Below are 24,107 nucleotides of genomic sequence, written 5' to 3' on the forward strand. Positions count from 1 at the left end.
TGCTTGGTTGAAGAGCTGTGTATTATCTAAGGGGTATAGCAATAGATGTAATTTAATGTAATTCATGGTTAACAAAAAAATTTGAATTTCAAATTGAAGAAGTTTTGGAAGGAAATACATAATTAGGGTTAACACTTATTAGCAATTAAATGCGGATCATTTGGAGGGAATTTTCTAAGTTTCGTTGTTGCAAACCTAATAAGATTAAAGAGTAAGGGATAAGTGTACAACAACTTGTAAAAAAAAAGTCTACAGAAACAATAGATATATACAAATAATGACAAAACAGGATAGGAATGAAAAAAAGCTCATCAGTGAGGAGAAATATTAAGGATTGCTGCATTTTAGTAGAAAATTTTTTTAATAAAAAATGGTTTATTTTGTTTTTCATAAAAAATAGGGTAATTAGTTTAGTTTAGGTTTCATAAAAGAATAGGGGTCGATTTTCTTTTGTTTTTAATAAAAAAAAATAGGTTTATTTTGTTTTTCATAAAAAAGGGATCAATTTTCTTTTGTTTTTAATCAAAAATAGGTTTGTTTTGTTTTTCATAAAAGAGGGATGATTTTATTTTGTTTTTAATGAAAAATAGGTTTATTTTATTTTTTAATAAAAGGAAATCATAGGAGTGATCTCTTTTTTGTTATGGATAAGAATAGGAGGATTTGTTTATTTGTTTAGTAAAATTAAGGAGAAAAATTAGAAGCAATTTGTTCATTTTGATTTCCCTAATAATTAACATTAATATTTTGATTAAATTAAATAGGATTAATATAGTAAATTTAAGCGATAGGTTAAAACTAGGGCAAAATTTTGGGTTCGAATTAACTTGAACCAAGAGATATACATTGTTCTACACAGAAGCCATTCATGGAAAACGAAAATAATAGTAAGAGGAAGAATACTACCAACACCATCAACGATTTCCACGACGATATACTAACTCATATAATCTCTTTTCTACCGATCAAAGATGCTTTCAGGACAACCCTTCTTTCAAAGAGATGGGTTCTATTGTGCCGCTCACTCCCCGTTCTCCACATCAACGATGATGGCGTGAAAAATGAAAAGGACTTGATTCAGTTCCGTCAAATGTTGGATGCCGTTATGTTTTCCCCACGCTCTCAGGACAGTACCCACAAATCTTTTAAACTCACGTGTTGTTCAATCCTCTGGGATGCTAATGTTGATTGTTTCAATATGGACAAATGGATTGAAGCTGCAACAGGACTCCGCGTCGAGTATCTTTATCTACACTTGTTTGAAAATCCTTTGACACTTACCATTTTCTGCTGCAAAACACTTGTGGTTCTACATTTGACAGATATTCATGTGCCCAATATGTTTGATTGTTCTCTTCATCTTCCGCTTCTGAAAATCCTATATCTGTTTTCTGTTCGTTTCCAAGATTCGGTAGATTTCACGAAACTCCTTTATGGATGTCCCAAATTGGATTGTTTGAGTACACTTTTTGTAGAGCCTGCTGTTACAACTTTTGAAGCAAATGCCGGTATTACAGCGGAAGGGTACTTTAACCCGTTATCCAACTTGATCAGTGCCGTTGTCGATGTTCCATACAAAGCAGTTTCTAATGTCAAGTTTCTAAGTGTATTTGGGGTATGATTATGATGCATTCTTACTTTATCATCAATTTTATATTATTGAAGTAAATCAACATTCTAATCATTAAAATTTTAAGGATGTGTCAATTTAGTCCTCAAATTTATGAAATAATTTGAAATAATAATAATAATAATGTATCTTTTTATTGTGCTGTGTACATGGGAAAGATTCTTGACACCGAAGAAATCAATTCATATAACAACGGATTTCCTGTGTTTGGAAACTTAATCGAACTTCAACTATGTTGGATTCATGGCATTCATGACTATGTTGAGGTAGTGAAAATGCTACAGAATTGTCCAAAACTTCAAGCTCTTAGAATTGAAAAGGTCTGTTTGTCGCATCAACGATAGTTACTAGTTTTTACATGTTCTTATCTTCTTTTCAAGAATATATGCAAATCCTATTTTGTTTCTGATTGGCAGTGCTCTTTCAACAACCATAGAGAATTGGGAATACCCGGATCATGTTCCTAAATGCGTCTCCTCTCATCTAACAACGTGTAGAATTGAACTCTATGAAGCTATGGAGGCTGATTTTCGATTCGCATCTTACATTTTAAAGAATGCAAGACTTTTACAGGTTATGACCATTTGCCGTACTCTTACCCCAAAACCAATTGAGAGCCCAAAAAATTTAGAAGACTTATCCTCCTGTCCAAAAATCTCTCCCACATGTAAGCTGGAATTGATATGAATGTCCTACTACATTTGGTGGTTTGACTTTGAACAATATAGGTTTGGTCTCCTTATACCAATTAATGGTCCACCAATTCTAGGGTGCACTTGATAACTATGCCATGTTGATTCTTGAATATTATTATTATTATTATTACTACTAACAGCAGAAAGGAACTAACTATTTTATTAAGCTCATACCACCATATCTCTTTACGGATTCAACAGTTCTATTTTTTGTATGCGCACAATTATGATTTGTACTAAACATCATGACAAAAAAATGACATCCTCTCACAATTTTGTTTAAATTATTGGTAATGATGTTCAAAACCAGCTCCAACTATATTTCAATATGTGTAGTGTCTGTCAATGAAGTTGACTCAGTTGGTAAGAAGTTGACTCATCCGTAAGATTAAACTCTTTTAGGGAGGGGAATTTGTGTGTTGACTATTTAGTCAAGCTTTGAACAAGGTCTACTAATGATTTGTTGATTTTGCTCGATCCTCTAGCGGAGCTTTGCTCGCTACTCATGGCAAATAGTATGGATGTTGCTTATCATGGCATCCATTAGTTTTTTTTCCTTTGTTTTATGTTTTTGTCTTTTCTCTTGTACCGAAAAATACTAATAACAAAAAAAAAAATACATATAAATATATATATGTATGCAATTCGGCTTGGTTTGATTTGTTTAGAAAAATCAGTCGAAAATCAGATTTGATCCAAGTGATTTTTATAATAAGAACTTCCAAACGCATCTAATAATATTCGGTTTTGTGCAATTTTCAATTTGGTTTGTGGGTTGGTTGAGAAATGATTTTGTAGTTAAAGTCTTCGAAGGAAGAGTATTTCTCATGTCTTTGGCTTGAGTATTTTTGGAGAATTACTCTTCAAGCTTTCAAATTTCTCTTTTCCTTCAGGGAGCAGCATTAAGTGTTGTTGGCATCAACGATATTTTTTCTAGATTGGTTCAAACACTTTTTAAATCGGTTTAATTGATTTTAAAATTCTCTCGAATGGCAGTTAACTATCGTTGGAGGTATTTTGGTCATTTTGGGGTGGTTGGGAGAAAAAATGGAAGCCTAAAGAGCAATTTTCGTATTTTTTAAGTTGGTGAAGGGAGGGACTAGGGCAACAATGGAGTCATGTAGTTGTTGTGTGGTGACTATTTTTTTACTAAAAATAAATTATATTAATTCATTCAAATTGATAGAGTACATTGATACAATAGAAATTCTTTAGAAACAAAAATGATTAATCTCCAAACAAACTCACAATCCATGTTAATGGCATAAAACATCAAAGTACATGAGCTTACAAATAAGACTATATTCAAGTATCTAGAATACCCTTGTATCAATATTTATAATATTAACGACACTAAAATCATTGATTTCATCTGCACTGGATCGAAGTTGATCTGACAGTCTAAAACAAATATTGTAACAAGACGAGAAGGACAAATAATGTTGCACAAAAGCGATGAACAAAACAATGTCGCACAAAAACATCGAACAAAACATTGTTGCACTAAGATGACGAAATCGCGTAAAAAAAACTAAATACATGAGAAAATAACTTATTTAATCTGTATGTTTCATGCTAAAAAGATTAGGAACCGACATTGTTCTGCAAACTAACCTTCCTTCAGAAAAGATTTCGATTGCACTTTATTATTACAACAAAGTTGAGCCTTGACTTAGTAAAAAAAAAACGCGTTTTAATATGTAGCACATTTATGGCCATTGAATTTATGGACTAATAATTTTCTTGGTCAAAGACAGAAATTTCTTCTTTCAAACTTACCTGCAAAGTTACTACATAACTTTGGCTTAACGGACAGATCAACTTTGACTTAACAGAGGTTGATAGAAATGATTTATATAAAACAAACTCGAAACTTAAAGGACCTATCTAAAACTTTAGAAACTTAAAACCTATCCTAAACAAACTCGAAACTTAAAGGACATATCTGAAACCTTAGAAACTTAAAGGATCTATTTGAAACAAACATGAAATTTAAAGGACCCGGGGAGGTATTTGACCTTATTATTATTATTATATTATTATTACTACTACGTTAGAGTGGGTTTTAGGCCGACGCTAAAACGTTGTTTTCTTGTAGTGTACTAAGAGCAGAAAGGAACTAACTTGTCTCTTTGTCCTATTGCACTTTGTTTAAAAAATGACATCCTCTCACAATTTTGTTTAAATTATTGGTAATGATATTCATCCATAATACAAATTGACATATGCAGCAGAAACGAAATTTCACGAAATTACTATGATATTACATTGCTTCTAGTTCTATTTTCCAATCAAAGGAACTTGAAAATATAGAAAATATTTCAAAATTAAACTATATTTCAATGTGTAGTATCCGTCAATGAAGTTGATTCAGTTGGTAAGAAGTTGACTCATCTGTAAAGTTAAACTCTTTTAGGGAGGGAAATATGTGTGTCGACTATTTAGCCAAACTTGGAACAAGGTCTACTAGTGATTTGTTGATTTTGCTCGATTCTCTAGCGGAGCTTCGCTCGCTTCTCATGGCAAATAGTATGGATATTGCTTATCATAGCATCCACTAGTTTTTTTCCTTTATGTTTTTGTCTTTTCTCTTGTAACCAAAAAAATACTAATAGAAAAGAAAATACATATAAATATATATGTATGCAATTCGGTTTGGTTTGATTTGTTTAGAAAAATCAGTCGAAAATCAGATCTGATCTAAGTGATTTTTATAATAAGAACTTCCAAACACATTTAATAATATTCGGTTTTGTGCAATTTTCAATTTGGTTTTTGGTTTGGTTGAGATGATGAAGGTGGTGGTGACTGGTGGTACCACTTGCAACTTCTAATTGATTTCCCAGAGCCACTTGACTTAGTATAAAAACGCGTTTTAATATGTAGCACATTTATGGCCATAGAATTTATGGACTAATAATTTTCTTGGTCAAAGACAGAAATTTCTTCTTTCAAACTTACAATAACTTGATAATCCTAACCATAAAACTCTACAAAGCTTAAAGAAAAACAAAATGGTTTTCACTATCAATCAACTTTATGTGCCTCCTCCTCCTTGCTACTGTGAAATGGGCTGTAGCATAACATGTAGGTATGAAACGGTAGAGATATTTAATCTTTTTCATGTATATATTCTTGGAATACATATACTAAGCTTTAAATATATTTTTATTCTTGTGAAAAAATGGCTAGCTTTGCCGTTCCTTATATATAAGAATTTTATAATTTCATGGCCTACTGTAATTATGTTCAATTTCAATTATTGTGCAGTGTATGGAGTGGTAATAATTGTTTCATAGATGCAATTATTGAGTGCTGGAAGAAAGGAGCAACAACAATGTCTGCTTACACTCAGATTCAAACCACAGAGAAAGTTGATGATTTTCCAATGAGATTCACACCAGAACAACTTGATGAAATTACAAACAAGTGCAACTACACTTCTTTTTCTTTTGGTAAGATGAGACAACACAAAACCATGTTAGGTTCTAGTGCTTCTGGAACTGACTTCAAAGGAGAATTATCAAATGGACAAAAAGTTGCAGTCAAAGATTTCAACTGTTTTATAATGGGAATGGAAGAACAATTCATAGAAGATGTTAGCACAATTGCAAGAATTCATCATACCAATATAATCAAAGTTTATGGCTTCTGCCTTCACCGTGATAAAAATGCACTTGTTTATGAGTATGTTGAAAATGGTTCTTTAGCCAAGTACCTATTCGACAGCAAGAACTGCGATGACTTAGATTTTGAAAAGCTACGTGATATTGCGATTGGAATAGCTAAAGGAATTTCTTATTTACATGAGGGATGTGAATATAGAATAATTCATTATGATATTAGACCAGAAAATATTCATCTTGACAAGGAATTTGTACCAAAGGTAGTTAATATTGGATTGTCAAAGCTTCGAAGTAGAGAAAGTCACATTGCAATGAATAATCGTTTTAAAGGAAAAGCAGCTTATGCAGCACCTGAAATGTGGAAGGCTTATCCAGAAACATATAAATGCGATGTTTATAGTTTTGGTATTGTTCTATTTGAAATTGTAGGTAGAAGAACGCATTTTATTGATCCTACATATAGTGAATCACAAATTTGGTTTTCAAAAAGGACATGGGAAATGTTTGAGAATAGTGAATTGGTTGCTATGCTTGAATTTTGTGGAATTGAAGAGAAAGATACTGAGAAAGCTGAGAGAATGTTAAAGGTTGCTCAATGGTGTGTTCAATATTCACCAGATGATAGACCTTTAATGAGTACTGTTGTGAAGATGTTGGAGGGTGAAAAAGAAATTTTACAGGCTCCATTTCCCTTCCATAATCGGGTTTCGGTTAAAGAAAATTCGACACAAGAGGGGAGCACTGCATATTCTAATACTGCAACCTCATCATGGCATACATAATCTTTGAGAGAATCTGGTTTCAGAGCCAAACAAAATACATTTCAGATTGAAAAACCTACTTAGTGCGTGACGGTGTGAATTTATTGAAGCTCTAAAGTATGTCATAGTAACAGTGGTGAAACGTGATTTTGTAAAACTTACCACAAATTCAAACATGCGCTAAAATGTATCATAGTTGTATTGAGAAAACAAAAACTTGTGCTACAAGAATTCCATGGTTGTTTTCTCAAATTTCAATGCAATAGTTTTTTTTATTGAATAGTTACTTGTCAAAATTCTCATGCAGAACCGTCTCATTTGGATTCCTGTCATTTAATTCCAAAACAAATTAACCTTAACCAAGTGGTTGGGCTCAACTGGTTGGTTAATGCGATCCACCAAAGGACGAATCATTCGCAGACGAACTCCGGATTACTAGGGGGCCTTTCCTCAAGGAACCAAAGGGGGTTAGTTCCAAAAAAAAGAAAGAGAACAAATTATTCTTGATCCCTTCTTTAGCTAATTTCGACCATAAAATCTGAATTTGATTTTGAGACATTTTCAAAACAACCAACCCCAATTGGGAATGTACCTATTTACTTGTTCAAATTGAAGCAGTCGCACTAATTAAACATTTATTTTGTGTTTGGATTTGATTAACATTCCTTAAACCAAAAGGCATGCTTAGTGAGACAAGTTTAGAGTAACTTAAGATGTTTCAAATTTTTTGTTTTGACAGTTATGATAAGTTTCCATGTCTTTAAAAAGTGGAAGAAACCGTCCAACTGAACTCTTAAATGTCCACGAGCTTACACGTCGAATTTAAAAAGTGTTGCGACTTCCAGCACAATAACGGTCACCCTAGAGTTACAGTTATCACCAGTCCACATGTGAAAATACAGTTATCAAGAAATTTCATCAAATAATTTCAAATGATTATATATTAAAATTAAGGGTATTTTCGTATAAAAGAGGTGTAATTGAACATTCGCCTAATGTAACAAGAACAAATCATGTTCTTATGTTTATTTTTCATCAATCTGGACCCTCACCGAAGTCATCATGAAATTATTATACTAGTACATAATATTTTCAACAAAAAATTGCACTAAATCCAAATAACAATTTTCATGACCTAAGATCCAAACGAACATCTTTGCCTGCGCTGTTAATTGATCAACAGTCACAACACAGTCAAGCTCAACTCTAATCTTCAACGATATAACTGATCCCAGTTTGATTTTCAACTGTGCTCTCACCTTCAAATGTAGTCTAGGGTTGAGCTCCGTTATATCGTTGAAGATTAGAGTTGAGAGCACTGTTGCTTAATCTCATACTTAAGAGTGAAGGCTTGGAAGAAAAGCATGATTTCTATTGGTCAAAGATTGTAGGCACATTAAATCCAAGAGTAACCTACCTCATAAGCAACTAATTCAATGGATTGTAAAAGTGGGAGAATTAGAGCCACATAATCTATCATGGAGACTTGGTATTGTGCAGCAATTATTTTCAGTGTTTGGTTGCAAATTCCATTCAGATTTAGTAAATAGTAATGATTTTGTATTCAGATGATTTGGATTTAAAAATATGGATTTTTTTTGTTTCGTGTTGAAATGCATAATTTTTGTTGCTTTATCATATGGTGGATTTGAAATGATCCTAGATTGTGATAATTGAAATTACTTGAATGAAAAAAGATAAATAATTGAAATAACTGTGAAATAAAATTATATGTTTTTTTTCATCTGCAAATATGTTATTATTGATCTAGGTTTGCTTGGTTATGTTATGTTACCCGCATCTATAAACACGTAAAATACACAACGAACATTATGTAAATATTGAAAAGGATTATTGCATATAAAATAAATAATTTATAGAAATACATTATTAATGATGATATTTTAAAAATATTAACGAGTTTTCTCCATTTTATAATATCGACATTGTCTTTTCAAAATTAATAATATCGATATATATTGTACAATGACCCTACCTACCAATTGAGGCAAGCTCACATACACAATAATATCGACATTGTATATCAACTATATATAAATGAATGGAGCCTGCAATTTTCAAAATAAATACATCCCTATCATTTAATAACTAACATATGAAAAATATACTTTGAAACTTCTAACTGATTTCTGAGAGCCTTGACTTAGCAAAAACGCGTTTTGTTCTTTCACACTATATTTGAATCTTTTTATTAATCCAAAATCCAAACATCAACTTTCAGGGAACAAACATGACTGATTTTCACTATCAGTTTCCTGATTCTCCTCCTTCCTCTTACACTTCATCAGACAGTTTTGAATATCTTCAAAGATTTTTTGAGAAATATGGCTGTAAGTATGAAGAACAACTAATCCTTTTGATGTACGTTTGGAGTATAATTAATAAGCTTTAGATATTTTTTTAATTAGGACATGTTTTGATTAACTTGAGTTTAACTACTAACATAATCACTTGCAATATTATTTAGAAAAGCTATTAGAAACATTGATTATTTCTTGTACTAGAATATTGTGATTTTTGTTGTAGCTTGTACTTGGATTATCTGTTTAGTTCATGTTTTTCATATATATATTATCACCGGTGGCCGAGCTAGGAATTAAAATTTACGGAGATTATATATTATTGTTTTTGATATATATATTATCACTCTAATTGTAAAAGTGATCTTTTGAAGCTTGGACGAAATCACGGTAAATCCACCATGATTCCAAACATACATCAAGTATTTGTTTGGTATCACGGTGAGTTTGGCAAAATCACGCTGTAATTTTGTAAAAAAACTACATGTTATCTTTTGAAGTTACAAAGTCAGATTCATACCACTGATATGCAAAATTATACCAAATTTCCTCAGATGAAATGTCTTGTGTTATTAATTCTCATCATCCTGCCAAACAAATGTTCAGGGTCTGAATGTAAAAATAAAAATTAACTTGTTGCACTATTTCAATTTTTTGCAGCATATATAATTGTGGCAATATTTGGAATTGTGGCAATAGGTTTTGTTTTGGCAATAGTTTGTGGAATTATTGAGTGTTTGAAGACAGTAGGAACAGCAATGTTTTCTTACACTCAGATTCCAACCACAGAGAAAGATAATCAAATATCTTCCAATTCATTTTCTTCAACCAACAACATTGAAGTTGTAGTACAAACAGATTCAAAACATGAATTTGCAACCATGGAAAGAATATTTAGCAACATCAATAGAGAGAAACCGGTAAGATTCACACCTGAGAAACTCGATGAAATTACAGAAAAGTACTCAACCATATTAGGTTCTGGTGCTTTTGGCGTTGTCTTCAAAGGAGAATTATCAAATGGAGAAAATGTTGCAGTGAAAGTTCTCAACTGTTTGGATATGGGAATGGAAGAGCAATTCAAAGCAGAAGTTATCACAATTGGAAGAACTTATCATATCAATTTAGTCAAACTTTATGGCTTCTGCTTTCACCGTGATAAACGAGCACTTGTTTATGAATACGTGGAAAATGGTTCTCTAGACAAGTACATATTTGGCAGCAAGAACCGCAATGACTTTGATTTTCAAAAGCTTCATAAGATTGCGATCGGAACAGCTAAAGGTATCGCTTATTTACATGAGGAATGTAAACATAGAATAATTCATTATGATATAAAACCAGAAAATGTTCTTCTCGACATGAAGTTAGAACCTAAGATAGCTGATTTTGGATTAGCAAAGCTTAGAAGTAGAGAAAGTAACATTGAACTGAATACTCACTTTAGAGGAACGAGAGGATATGCCGCACCAGAAATGTGGAAGCCTTATCCAGTGACATATAAGTGTGATGTTTATAGTTTTGGTATTCTTTTATTTGAAATTGTAGGGAGAAGACGGCATTTTGATTCTAGCTATAGTGAATCACAACAATGGTTTCCAAGATGGACATGGGAAATGTTTGAGAATAATGAATTGGTTGTTATGCTTGCACTTTGTGAAATTGAAGAGAAAGATAGTGAGATAGCAGAGAGAATGTTAAAGGTTGCTCTATGGTGTGTTCAATATTCACCAAATGATAGACCTCTAATGAGTACTGTTGTGAAGATGTTAGAGGGTGAAATTGATATTTCTTCACCTCCATTTCCTTTTCATAATCTGGTTCCTGCTAAAGAAAATTCGACACAAGAGGGAAGTACTGCAGATTCTGATACGACTACATCATCATGGCGTACCGAATCTTCAAGAGAGTCTGGTTTTAAAACCAAACACAATGCATTTGAGATTGAAACAGCTACTTCGATTTAGTTAAGAGTCCCATGTGATATGACTATAGGCATGAGTCGGCTTATGAATTGATTTTGTAGGATTGAATTAAACCCAACCCAAATCCAAAGAAATGTATTATTGTTGTACAGAGAAAACAATATTGTGCTATGAAACTCCCTCTCATATTGGTTTTCTATCAACAAAGTGTTGCAAATTTCTATAGAATAGTTTATCAAAGGTCAAATAGATAAACACAAACTAAGATTTAGAGCCTACTTTCCAACCAAACAAAGTTTTTTTACACAAGGTCAAAGAGGAAAGATGCAAAGCCTCTATATTGAGATTCTACTGTTTTTATATCTATCATGTTTAGGCCTCCGAAATTTGTATACTACTAGTACTACATAGATATGGTCAAATGTAATATCAATTTTACAACCACAGACATCTTGAGTTCGGCTTTGCTTAATTTACTTTGCTCTCATTTTTTTTCATTTTTGAGAGAGATAAACACAAGAGAAAGATTAATGATTTAGCGGATCACACTAGTGAATCCTTATGAGACATTATTTGGTAAAGAATATTATCAACAAAATTATAATAATAGGACATGAAATAAAATAGATTCGGTTGAGATAAACTAGTAGTAGAATTGAAATTATTTTACAACTCAATTACAATATGGAAACCTTCCATCACTCTGTGCTAGATGCCAATTCAATCTCATACTTCCTCATAATAGGAGTAGCACATACAATGTTGGAATCACTTACCATAACAGAAGAAACACTAGTTGTATAAGTATTTGACTCTTGGTCTGAATGAGTTGTAAACTTAGTCTCATCAATCAAATGTTGAAATGGGTTAAAAGTCTTTGGAATTTCTAATGAACCTTCCAACATTTTCACAACATCACTCATCATAGGCCTTAATTGTTGCCTATATTGAACACACCATAAAGCTACCTTAACCATTCTCTCAGCAATCTCTCTATTTTTCTCTTCTATTCCACAAACTATCATTGCCTCCTCCAATAGTCCAGCATCAAATTTTTTCCAAACCCAAATTGGAAACCACTCTTGGCTTTCTGTATTTTTAATGTCAAGGTTTCTTCTCCTACCAACAATTTCAAATAACAGCATACCAAAACTATAAACATCACATTTATGAGTTATAGGAAATGGCATCCAAAGCTCAGGTGCAGCATAACCGGGCGTCCCCCTTCCCCCAGTCATCGTTATATGAGTATTTTCCCGGTTACAAAGTTTTGCCAAACCAAAATCAGCAACTTTAGGATTGAAATTCCCATCCAAGAGAATATTTCCTGGTTTTATATCGTAGTGGACTATTCTATGTTCACACAATTCATGCAAGTAAGCAATGCCTCTTGCCGTACCAATTGCAATCTCATGAAGCTTTTCATAACCTAAGGCATTTTTTTCATGCAACAAATACCTATCAAGTGATCCATTTCCCATGTATTCATAAACAAGTGCTATCAAGTTTTTCTCAAAGCAAAATCCAAATAGCTTAACAAGATTGAAGTGATGAATTCTGCCAATTGTTCCAACTTCTGCCATAAATTGTTCTTCAATTTTCTTATCGGAACTTCCACGTAGAACCTTCACAGCTACCATTGTTCCATTATTAAAAATTCCTTTATAAACTGTACCAAATCCACCTGACCCTAACAAGTTGGAGTAGTTGTCTGTTGCAATCCTAAGTTGTTGACTAGTGAATCTTATTGGCTTTTCCCTTTCCATATTTTTCAGAAAATTATTTATAGTTACTGCTAGGATTTGTGAATCTTGACTAATGGATCCATCACTTACCGGAAATCTCTTTCTGCATGCACAAGCCAAAATGGATAGCTTAACAACAATTATTACTGCAAAATAGACAGTGTTCAATTAGAAAGAAAGAAAAAAACCACTAAACCAATGAAAAAATCATAAATAGAACAAAATATGATAAACATTAAACAAGATCATCACAGGTTAATTAGAGAACCCTACATATGACAACAACCACAATTCCAACTTCACCGCCGCTTGACATTAGACAGGAAATAAAAATTCAGTAAATTATTAGTGAGAAGCAAAGTGAAGAGGTAGTCAAACTTATATGCAAATTAATTCCACTGTCTATCAAGAAAAATAATAATAGAATATAAACTAATCACCAATTTTTTTTTGTCAAATAACCTAGTGGCTATAACTCACACATTTTAAATGTGGAGAAGTAGGATGTTTGGAATTCGAACAAAAGAAAAAACTAAACTAGTGATTAACCGTACATCCTTAATTTCAAACAAAAGAACTGCGTAGCTGCTCCATCATTTACAAGTCTTCTCATGGTATAAATAAATAAAGCAATGATATGATTCTGCATACTACATTGAATGAGATTGGTAGCTTGATTCCAAGCCGGCCATGAACATGACATATGAACAAAATCTATAGCGACAAATACATTAGGATTAGAAGTATCACTAGCATTTTCCATGTAACTTCCTCCTAGAATGTCTGGACAGTGTTGTGTATGATAGTTAAAAGACTTTTTTGTTTTTTTACAAGAGATAGTTAAATAAAAGGCTTTTGAAGTCTATAACATCTTGTCATAACGACAGAAAAATAGTCAAATTATTAATAGAATTAATTTGACATTCTTGCAGGGTGGAATATGTAGTCACCAAATCTAATTGATGTATTCGTCAAAAAAAGAGTTATCTAGCTGACGTAGTCTATTAAAGAAATTAAAATTTGTAAACGTAGAACATTTGGGTGTATTTAACATGGATTCCAAAAATGCTTCAAATGTAGATTAATGAATAAAACTTGTAAAGAATACTAGACATTTTATCCATGAAATGAATCTTGTAAAGAATACTAAAGTTTTTTTGTTGGTTAAAAAGCAAGTTCAATACACACATAATCGGTTACTTCAATATCAATATATGCAAACAGAACCCTTAACGCATAATCTAAGTGGCGTAGCGATATCAAATATTTCGACTTAACATGGCTACACAAGTAAATTTACAGCAATGCCATAAACCACACAAAAACAATACACAATATAACCAATAATAATGAACCATGCAAATGTTAACATACTCCATATTATCTATCACATTATTTATTTATTTATTTAAGGGAAATATATACAAACTGCAGCGTCCTCTACCTTGTACACCTGTTTGTAATGGGGCAAATTACTACACCCAATTATGACCATGTCAGCTGACTCATGTTCAAAAGCACAAAACAGAAGTAGAAACTTCCATACATACAAATACCATAGACCTAATACATTACTATGTATGAACATGCATTTTTTTTCCTGTCCTTTGTCACGGTTCAAATTACATAATTAGAAAAAGACAATACATGGGAAAAACTATCCTAATATACTCCCTAATTGTTATCAGACACTATTAATCTATTCAGGAAGAACAATTCATTGAGCATACAGAAGGGCGAAGTTTCATACAACCTCAAAAAACATCAAACATAGTATTGTGTCACTCGTTGGAAAAGTTCTTCTCGAACCAGAACCAATCACAATCACAGTACCATAAAATGCATTGTCGAAAGGACTTAATACACAAACGTTCTGACCAGAGCAATGCTTGTCAAGATTGTCAGTGACCAACAAATGCCTTTGCCGCCAAATCTGCTCAAAATGATTTTACAACATGAGCATTCCCTTCACTGCAGCATACAATTTATTCACTGGACTAGATGACAGAATTTGCCAATGAAAGTTCATGCAAATCACTTAACATCCATTCCTCCCCAGTTTGACCGCCCAGAACAATAGCTCTTGTCCCTCCAACAACACATGTACTATGTCCCCAAGCAAATCTTGGAGGACGCCCAGGTACATTTAGGATTCTCCATGTAGGCTTCTCGTCAGTTGGATCAAGTATGTAAAGCTGGGAGGCAGAATGAAGGCCTGCAACAGACCCACCAAAAATCAATATTCTACCACCTGGAAGGCTAACAGCCACGTGATCAAGTCTGGGAGGAGGAGCTATGCCTTCAGGATTGCCAGCACCAGGCATTCCACTCCCTGTTACACATCTCCAGCATGGTTCGTCCTCACTTAAATCCATCGTGAACACATCACTTGACCGGAAACGCAAGGGCCCACTCTTGGCCAGACCCCCAAACATCAGAATTTTCCTACCACCATAAACAGATAGTGTGTGGCCCAAACGGGAAGGCGGTGTCCATGTGACTGGTATCTCCCTCCAGACAGGGTTTTCCATTGACATATCAAGGAGGAAAGTATCACTCAAAAGTACTCCAGAATCAGCACAGCCGCCGGAAACTATCAACTTAGTACCATCAAGAGTACAGGAGCTATGCCATGATCTTGGAAGCGGAGGTGCCAATCCAGAAATTTCACGCCAAGTTGGAGGGGTTGCATCCAAGTCCAGAACAAACACATCATTTAGCAAGCCCTGTGTTCCACAGCCTCCAAATACAACCAAACGAGAACCATTAACACAAGAAAGTGTGTGGCCCCACCGACCAGGGGGAGGTGAGCTAACCTGGACATGTTGCCATTCAGGATTATTAGAATTGAGATCCAATACAAAGGTGTCATTCATGGGTTGCATATTAACCCCTTCACCACCAAATAGGACAACTCTATTTCCAACTGCACAAGCACTAAAATTGCAGCGTGAGGGTTCAACCCCACCTCCAACAGTCAGTTTCCTCCATGCTGCTGCTTCAAGAGTGGTCAGTTCCCTTGCTAATCGACCCCATCCAAGCCTCTTTGCACCAGGAACAGTCTCCAAAACACGAGTAGTTTCACTACCCCATGCATTTTGGCATACCATTCTCCAAAGGTCTTCATTTCTTGTTACTTCATACAATCGCGTACAAACAGAACTAACCGATGCAATGTCTCTTGGAGTTAAGCGAGCAAGGATCTTGAGAGACAATACCTCATCACTCAATTGAAATATCCCACATATTCCACGACTCACATTCCGATCCCCCAATGGAGGAGGTTGCAATGAGGAAAGCACCGAGTGAAACCGACCAGACGATTTAAGAGATTCCTTAATTGTAGAACCGGGAAGAGGACCAAGATCAATGTTTGCCTCTGTGAATAACTGAATTCCAATGACATGTGTTATTTCATCATCTTCTCCATATATAGGTGTCAACCTCAGTCTGTTCATAAGCGGAGATCCATCTTTCCTGAAGTTCAGCAATTCACCTTGAAATTCAACACCTTCGTCAATACATTTTCTAATTTCTGAAATTACTGATGAGTCCACCAATGGATGCCTTCTCTTAGCGAATGGACCTCGACACTGCAAGAAACGGCTGCAAAATAATTTTAAATGATTAGAATAAACCCACATTGGATTAAGCACCAAACAAGAGAGACTCAATCAAGCATGGAAATGTTACAAAGGCACAACATGTAATGTTTCATAAAGAGTGCTCGATTGCCTTCTTTTCTTTCCATTATTACTTGATGCGTGCACAGATTATTCATTCTACTACCTTAAGAAAATTACTTCAAAATCATAACATAGACATAGGCTTCTGTCTACACAAACTTCCAATCAAGTGTGATTAGAATAATTGCACATTGGATTAAGCACCAAACAATAGAGACTCAATCAAGTGTGGTATGTTACAAAGGGACAACAGTATTGCTTATTTTTTCAAATATAGTGTTCTTTTGCCTTCTTTTCTTTCCATTATTTCCTTGATGCAGGGCAGAGGTTATTCATTTTACTGCCTGAAGAACATCATTTCAAATTATAACATATACACAAACTGCTAAACCACCTCAGTCCCAATGAGCTACAAGGTAAGATTTAATAAAGTAAATTCTGTTTTAACACCACAACTACCCCTCAGCATTTGGCCCTTCTTTGCATCTCTTTGTGTGAACAAAAAAAAAAAACTGTAGAAGGAAGATGAGGGAGAAAATGAATCTACAGATGAATTGCTGTGAAGAAACTATGTGCGCTTCTTAGCTGTGAAACTTGGATCAGTTTTGAATCAATCTTTAGCATAATACAAGTAAACCCAAACCCGCCATTATTATTAAGAACAAAAAAAATAAAGTCGATCATTCTTAATGACTTCACATTTCACACAACCAAACACAAATTATCGCTAAATATCTCCTCTTAATTATCAACAACATTCTAGTATGATACAACCTAAGATCACATCCTTCAAGGAATTCATATAATCATAACATTATACAATAATGATGCTGCTGCTAGGTCATTTTGCATAAGCACAAGTGAGCAAGAGCCATTGCATCAATGCAGGGTGTCGTTTAAATCAGTAAAATTCTCACATTGAAGTGAAGAGGGATAGGTAAATAAAAATCCCACGAATAAAATTCATTAAGCTTAGTCAATCATGAAAGAAAACAACCTCCATATTATTGGTGCATATGTGATATATGCCAAAAAAATTACACACATACACGTAATTATATATATATATATATATATATATATATATAACTTCTTTATCTGATTATTGATTTAAATTTGACTGTTAAATATTTTGTGAAGCAGTATAGTTTTAATGAGATTCATTGTGTTATTTTATTATTGGTTTACTACTGCTACTATTTTATTGTAAAAAACTAAGGGATGAAAGGCGCAATTTAATCGATTGTGCTTTTTTTGCAGTGGGCCTTCCGGACTTAAATGGTGTCTCTGACAGGTGCAGCAGCTTCAAAAAGCAGCAAAACATGAGTGGTGGCCAGAAAACCTAGATATTTGTGTCCAAAAAAATGTAGATCAGACCAGAATCTTTCTTTTATCTCCTTCCCCTCCCTCCCTCCCTGGCGTGGTTTGATGTGCCATGAACTCCCTAGTAACGCCTGTACCCTTTATGTGTGACACACCAGGCCTCACAGTGGCGGCCAGTCACTGTTCCACGCCGCACCAGTGCAATCACGATGCAAAATGCCACCATTGACTACCTAGGTTTAATAAAAGGAAAGACTGGAGAAAAAAAAAAGGAAAAAGAAGATAAAGACAGAAGAACAAGCTAAAAGCAAATTGTTGTGGTGTGGTCCAAGCTCAACGCAACTGCATTCACTGTAATTCTCATGGATATAGGCGATTTTCAGTTGTTGTTCAAAGGAATTAACAAGCTAACCGAAACCCAAGGGAGTGACAGTAGAAACTATTGCAACATTGTAAAGCAGTTATCCAACAGTTCAAATAAATATTTATCTTCTCAACAATGAATCCTGGAGGAATGATTTTTGTTTACAAAAACCATTCAACATTGTAAAGCAGTTATCCAACAGTTCAAATAAATATTTATCTTCTCAACAATGGATCCTGGAGGAATGATTTTTGTTTACAAAAACCATTCAACCTGAAGAATTTTTTCTAGTAGATTGCAGCCTTGAGGACAAGGTTGTTTTGAGGAGGGGTGTGTTGTTAGGATATTGGATAAGGACAAGTATGTTAGGGTATGAGATAAGGAGTTAGTTAGGAAAGTTATTAGTTAATTAGGTAATTGGGATTATCTTGTCTTATTAATAGGGAGGTTATGGAATTAGAGAGGGTATCATTGAATATTGTAAACTTCTGTAAATAGAGTTGGAATTCTATTGTTGAAGGGGGGGCCTTGGAGGAGAGTTTTCTCTCCTATTCTTTTCTATTTTCATAATGAAATTGTCTTTTTCATTCAATACAATTTATGGGTTCCCAACAGTCTCGCATCCTACATTTAACATACGCCAATTTTATTAATGGTCTCGATCAAATTATCAATACCACATCAACTATCTTATTTTCCTTTTAGTTAAAATGAAAATAACTCCCTCAAACTATAGGTCATCTGCAAATACGCCTTATGTGGTTCAAACTTGAAAGTAACCAACTCAAGTGCCTATTTCCCTTCCCAAAATTGAGGTCATAAACCCTTCTCCTAACTTCTATTCAAACCACTAACTGAAGGAAAAAAATCTTCAACCTCAAAACCAGAATACTACACCCTAAGCCTTCTAACCACCTTACCTAAGAAATCCCGAATACAAAATCTCCTCGTTCATTCACTCTATCTCTTCTCAATCTCAGATCCTCTTTCTAATTTAAGTACACGAGAATCATGTAGGGGGAAAAATCAACATCCAGAACCTAGAGCGTTGTTCCTCTCAACAGACTATAGTACCCAACTCAAGACCCAAAAGCATTATGCAATCACCAGAATCCTTGACAAACATGTTCACAAACCTCCAGTCCAAGTCCATTGGTTCTGACTTCTGATTGCAGCAAATAGTATCTAGGTTGATGTCAGATGCTTGGTACATCTGAGTTTCAGTGGCTTCCATGGGTTGTGACTTGTGAGATGGTGATAACAAGATGATGCATCTGGAGTCTAGTCATGTATCTGATTTGGGTGTTCAAGATGGACGAACAGCAAATTCATAGATAGACAGATGAGGACCAGCGGTTTGGGATTGAAGTTTACCAGTGCAGTGCAGTCCTTGATCAAAGGGAATGCCATTCTGTATCAAATGGATTAGTGCTCTACCAAATTATGGTTTTGTTTATAGTCTATCTGTGAGGGGAATCACTGAGGTTGGAATGACTAAAAAAAAATTATTTTTTTTTTTTTTTGGGAAGGGTTTAGTTTATGCTCCTTGTATCTGGATATTCCCTGTTGTGGGAGTGGATGATCAGTAGAAGAGCTTTCTGATTTTGTTTGAGGCTACAATGAAGGCTTGATAAGCATTCGCAAATTGTGATGGAGTTTGGAGTAATATCCGAGTCGATAAAGTTCAGAATCTTGGCCAAACTTGACCCCAAAGACTGCCTCCAGAGTTGAGGATTGCTCAAGTCTTTAGTAAGAGAGGTTTGAATATACTTCCTTAGTCAGTCTAGGATCTTAACACACGCTACTCATGGCCAGGACAAGATATCTCTAGAGTGTGAAGTTTGTAACACTGGACATCTACAGGTGACCTGATATCAGATTTGGTGTAGATTTTAGTATCATATAAAATCTGGGCCTAATTCAACTCAAAAAGCTAACTCAAAGGATAAAGATTGCTCAGGTTCTTATAAGAAATGTTTTGGTGATATAACTAATCAGATGTGAGATCTAAACAAAGATTTTGGGTGAGGTTAGGATGAACACTGAGTTTCGTAGGTTGTAGGGTTTTCTTAGTTGGCTCATTGAGTTTTCTCAAGTTCCACAGGTTTATGGTAGAAATTAGTTTTTAAATTCCTATGATGTAACGTTAACAGAACAGGGCATACATTTTTAGAAGCGTAAATTGTCACCTTGGTGACTTATAAATCACACTAGAGCTATTTAAGCTTTGTTTGCAAGTTTGGAGAGGAAGGGAAGGAAAGGCTTGGAAAAAGGAAGGAGCAAGTGGAAGAAATGGAGGACATTGGAAGGAGGGGCTTTGGAGGGCTTATTTTTCTTCAAAATATAAAACCCTCCTCAGTTGGGGGAACTAAAAAATTGTATTGGAGGAGGATTTTGGAGGGTTTATATGAATTCTTCAAATTTAATATAGGTATAATATTCATAAAATTAAAAACATTAATCATAAGCATTAATTTATCACTCTCTAAAAAAATACTCTTTCAAAAAATGTGAAAGATTTCTCAATTTTCCCCTATATTTCTCTCCCCCCAAAGCCTTTCCTTCCCCTCCCCTCCAAACTCCCAAACAAAGCCTTAAGAAATTATTATCTATAGTCCATCAAAGTATTGAACTCAGTTATACTTCTTCTCCAATGACAGTGCTCCTAAATAGAGAAATTATAACAACTTCCACAATATACTACAGAACCTAGATATTGTTTATCTGGGAAGCATCAATGCTTTAAAATGGTTGCAGATCAATGTCAGGTATGTGTTGTACAATGTATAAAACACCTCATGTTTTTTTGGATATTTCTTACCTATAAATTTTTTGAATTTTTAAATCAATACAAGTCGGATACCACGATTAAATAGATGATAGTATTTTATTTTGTCCCAAACGATAAAACTAACTTCAAAAACATTGGTGTCTGACTCTAGTTTATGTCCTACAAATTTAGTCGACGTGTCGCATATCTTCTTCACCCATGGTTCCAAAGATTGTCAACAACTCAAACTTAATACTACTTGCCATATTACTCCCAACTAAAGCTAATACAAAACACATCCTATCAAAAAACATATTGCACAACCATATTTCCTCTCACTACTCGGCACTCACTTGTAGCAATAAACATCAGAAGCAATCACCACTCATAACCAACAATTTTTTAATAAAGAGAAGTTTCGGTAGAAGTTAGATAAAAAGACATAACACCGACACTTCAGATAAAGGCATCTTCAGTCCCCGACACCAAAACAACCTTAACCCATATGTTTACATTCAATCACTTCCATTTTCTCAAATTATTACCAATATCATGTCAGATGTCCGTGTATGTGCCAGTGCTTCATAATTCCCACCACCAACATTTTCTATTACACAAAATCTTTTATTTTGGTAAACAAAAGATGTCTTCTGTATGCAACTGCAGAAACTAATCCCCTCGAGGTAATTGACATCCATTTAAGGAATCTACAGTAGCTAAAGGGTCTGTTTGGCAAGACCCGTTTTGTAGCTTATAGTTTATGTCTTATAGGCTCATTTGACTAAAAAAGACCAGTTTGGTAATTGTCACTTTCACTAGCTTACCGCGCTTTTTGATAAGCTAATTCAAGTAGCTTATAGCTTATCATTATTTATCTCAATTTTACCCTTCTAATCTTAATTTTACCAAACATTACAAATTCAATCAGCTAGTTTATCCACTATCAGCTACAAGTCAGCTTATCAGTTATCTGTTATAAGCTAGTTAATCCGTTGTTCGCTATTTTTTACCAAAAATATACTTATTGCAACTCTAGCAGTTAAAATAACTACCACCAAACCACATAATCAAATTCCCGGTACAGATTTCAACAATTGAAGAAATGAAAAGATTTCTAATTTGAACAATTTTACAACACACAAAAAAGGTACTAAAACCTAGGGTTTCAATCAAACATATAAAAAAAAAAGTAAAAATACAAAATCACAAAACTAAACCTAAACCTAAACAAAAGCATCACTAAATAAAGCAAATAATTAATTAATCCAAAATTAAATTAAATAAAAAAAAAATAAGAATAATAGAATAAAGGACGTACCAGTTACGACCGAGAACTTCTTCAGCGCGATAACCAGTAAGCATCTCAAAAACGGCGTTGACGTAGATAATAGGGTGATCAGGATCGAGTGCATCGGTGACGACGAAGCCACACGGTGCGGTTTGAAGAACAGGGAAAGGAAGTGGTCCAACGTCGTCGTTTAGGAGAAAAGAGGATGAAACGGCGTCGTCTTCGTCTCCACTTAGATCGGAATTACTGTCCCACTCCATCGGGAAATTGAATCGATTGTGTTAAAGTTCAAGTTCAGGTTCAACCCATAGGGATGAAGATGAAGATGAAGATGATGAATGAAACGGTGCGTTTTGGAATTGGTGTTGGAAATTGAGAATACGTGTGAATTGTGATTGATGTAGTAATAAGTGTTGATTGTGTTAGTAGTGGAAAATGGAGATTGAGAAGAGGAAAAATGAGTGGAGAGGAATAATAGGGTAAGAAAAAGGGTGGAGGGTTAAGACAGGTTTGTTTGAGGGGAAAATGAAAAAAGATGACTGTGTTTAGTTTCGTTTTTAACATGTGGGCTGTATGGATGGAGTTTAACATGGACAGTGGGTACTCACCGCCTTTCTTTTCTTTGCTTACAAATATCTCAACATAATGGTTATTCTTCCCGGGTAAGTCCAACATGTAATGAATAACTATAAGGGAGTGTTTGTTTCAAGGTTAAGAATGACATTTCCGGGAATACATGGCTAGGGAATGATTATACCCATGTTTGTTATGAGGTTGAGAAAAAAATATTCCTGGGTATAAAGGTTCCTGGGAATGGAGTAACTTCCCATAACTTCCATTATTCCCATGAATATATTCTCATGTAAAGAGATGGGAATGTGCATTCCCATGATATTATGCATAGATTTAAAAAAAAAATTGTAACTTCCAATTTTTCCAGAAATGTCAAGTTATTTGTCAAACACTTTTTTTAACAAATACCCAAGAATCAAATTTTAATATTTTCATTCCCGGGTATGTTATTCCTGGGAATAATTTGTGTTTCCCAAAAACAAACGCCCCCTAATAGTTTGTTAATGTATCGAAATTTCAAAAGAGGAAATGTTAACTAGTGCCTCCGCCCCGGAGCACTGGTTAAGGATTTTAAATAGTACTGTAACTTTTTATAAAAGTTTGTGTAATCAATGCATTGAAAATTGAAAACTTTTAAATTGAGTGAATACCCAAATTCGTCCCTGGATTTGCACGAATCGGCCAAAAATGTCCCCCAATTAGTCGAAATGCACGCTTAGTCCCTGAATTTAACAAACGTCAATCAAATTAGTCCCTACGTCCATTTGGGGCGTTAACGGTGATGACGTGGTTGTTAACATCTCAGACGGGATGCCATGTCAGACGCCACATAAGCAGCGACTAAATTGATGTATAATGACAAAAAAATTCAAGGACGAAATTGATTGATTTCAAAAAATATTTTCTAATACAGTCCCTATTAATTTTTACTTGCTATCAAATTGATCCTGAATTATTTCAAAAAAACGTCAAATAAGTCCTTGAATTATATAAACATATTTCCAAGTTGATCCTTGATGCATATATTTGCAGCAAACGAATTAAAAATGACAAAACACACAACTTCATCCTTGAAAATATCATTAAATAAGTCATATCTCTGAAGTTTGAAATATTACATAGGCAAAAACAACTCAACTATAAGTCATATCTCATAAGTCATAAGTCATAAAGGATGTTTTTAAATATTACATAGACAAAAAGAACCCAACTAGAGGGCATAATGTAAACAAAGCAAAATATTCCAAAAAGCACAATCTAAGCATGCATCAAGCTTCACTTCTTTGGAAAGCCGGGGGTTGGGATAAACTCCATGAACATAGGTTGACTTGAACCGGATGGACCATAACTTGGATATGGCACTCGAACAATGTCAGGTGCAGGACCCCTCACTGGTGTTT

The 24,107-nt window shown here is 34.3% G+C and overlaps 5 protein-coding genes across 7 annotated transcripts; 3 read left to right on the forward strand and 2 right to left on the reverse strand.

Moving 5' to 3' along the window:
* Positions 1 to 868: 868 nt before the first annotated feature.
* LOC11440581 (F-box/LRR-repeat protein At4g14103) lies at positions 869 to 1,621 on the forward strand. Its single transcript, XM_024776955.1, has one exon. It carries the CDS (start codon positions 869 to 871, stop codon positions 1,619 to 1,621), a length of 753 nt encoding a protein of 250 aa, XP_024632723.1.
* Positions 1,622 to 5,249: 3,628 nt separating this feature from the next.
* On the forward strand, positions 5,250 to 6,992 carry LOC11437665 (rust resistance kinase Lr10). Of its 2 annotated transcripts, none has more exons than XM_003594892.4 (2): positions 5,250 to 5,416; positions 5,596 to 6,992. In XM_003594892.4, the coding sequence occupies exons 1-2, from the start codon at positions 5,340 to 5,342 to the stop codon at positions 6,731 to 6,733; spliced, it is 1,215 nt and encodes a 404-aa protein (XP_003594940.1). In that variant the 5' UTR covers positions 5,250 to 5,339; the 3' UTR covers positions 6,734 to 6,992. The 2 variants fall into 2 exon arrangements, with proteins under 2 accessions (XP_003594940.1, XP_024631816.1); XM_024776048.1 differs by having other exon boundaries at positions 5,265 to 5,412.
* Positions 6,993 to 8,844: 1,852 nt separating this feature from the next.
* Positions 8,845 to 11,430, forward strand: LOC11438716 (LEAF RUST 10 DISEASE-RESISTANCE LOCUS RECEPTOR-LIKE PROTEIN KINASE-like 2.2). Of its 2 annotated transcripts, none has more exons than XM_003594893.4 (2): positions 8,845 to 9,063; positions 9,694 to 11,430. In XM_003594893.4, the coding sequence occupies exons 1-2, from the start codon at positions 8,964 to 8,966 to the stop codon at positions 10,998 to 11,000; spliced, it is 1,407 nt and encodes a 468-aa protein (XP_003594941.1). In that variant the 5' UTR covers positions 8,845 to 8,963; the 3' UTR covers positions 11,001 to 11,430. The 2 variants fall into 2 exon arrangements, with proteins under 2 accessions (XP_003594941.1, XP_024632504.1); XM_024776736.2 differs by having other exon boundaries at positions 8,955 to 9,094.
* A 132-nt stretch (positions 11,431 to 11,562) lies between these two features.
* Positions 11,563 to 13,018, reverse strand: LOC11444354 (G-type lectin S-receptor-like serine/threonine-protein kinase At5g24080). The gene has a single exon (XM_039830474.1). The coding sequence runs from the start codon at positions 12,722 to 12,724 to the stop codon at positions 11,657 to 11,659; it is 1,068 nt and encodes a 355-aa protein (XP_039686408.1). The 5' UTR covers positions 12,725 to 13,018; the 3' UTR covers positions 11,563 to 11,656.
* Positions 13,019 to 14,083: 1,065 nt separating this feature from the next.
* Positions 14,084 to 22,704, reverse strand: LOC11445386 (adagio protein 1). The gene is made up of 2 exons (XM_003594895.4): positions 22,165 to 22,704; positions 14,084 to 16,309 (listed from the first exon to the last, which is right to left on the reverse strand). The coding sequence occupies exons 1-2, from the start codon at positions 22,392 to 22,394 to the stop codon at positions 14,701 to 14,703; spliced, it is 1,839 nt and encodes a 612-aa protein (XP_003594943.1). The 5' UTR covers positions 22,395 to 22,704; the 3' UTR covers positions 14,084 to 14,700.
* Between the last annotated feature and the right edge of the window lie 1,403 nt (positions 22,705 to 24,107).

This window comes from Medicago truncatula, chromosome 2, assembly GCF_003473485.1.
Source record: "Medicago truncatula cultivar Jemalong A17 chromosome 2, MtrunA17r5.0-ANR, whole genome shotgun sequence".
NCBI classification, from domain to species: domain Eukaryota; kingdom Viridiplantae; phylum Streptophyta; class Magnoliopsida; order Fabales; family Fabaceae; genus Medicago; species Medicago truncatula.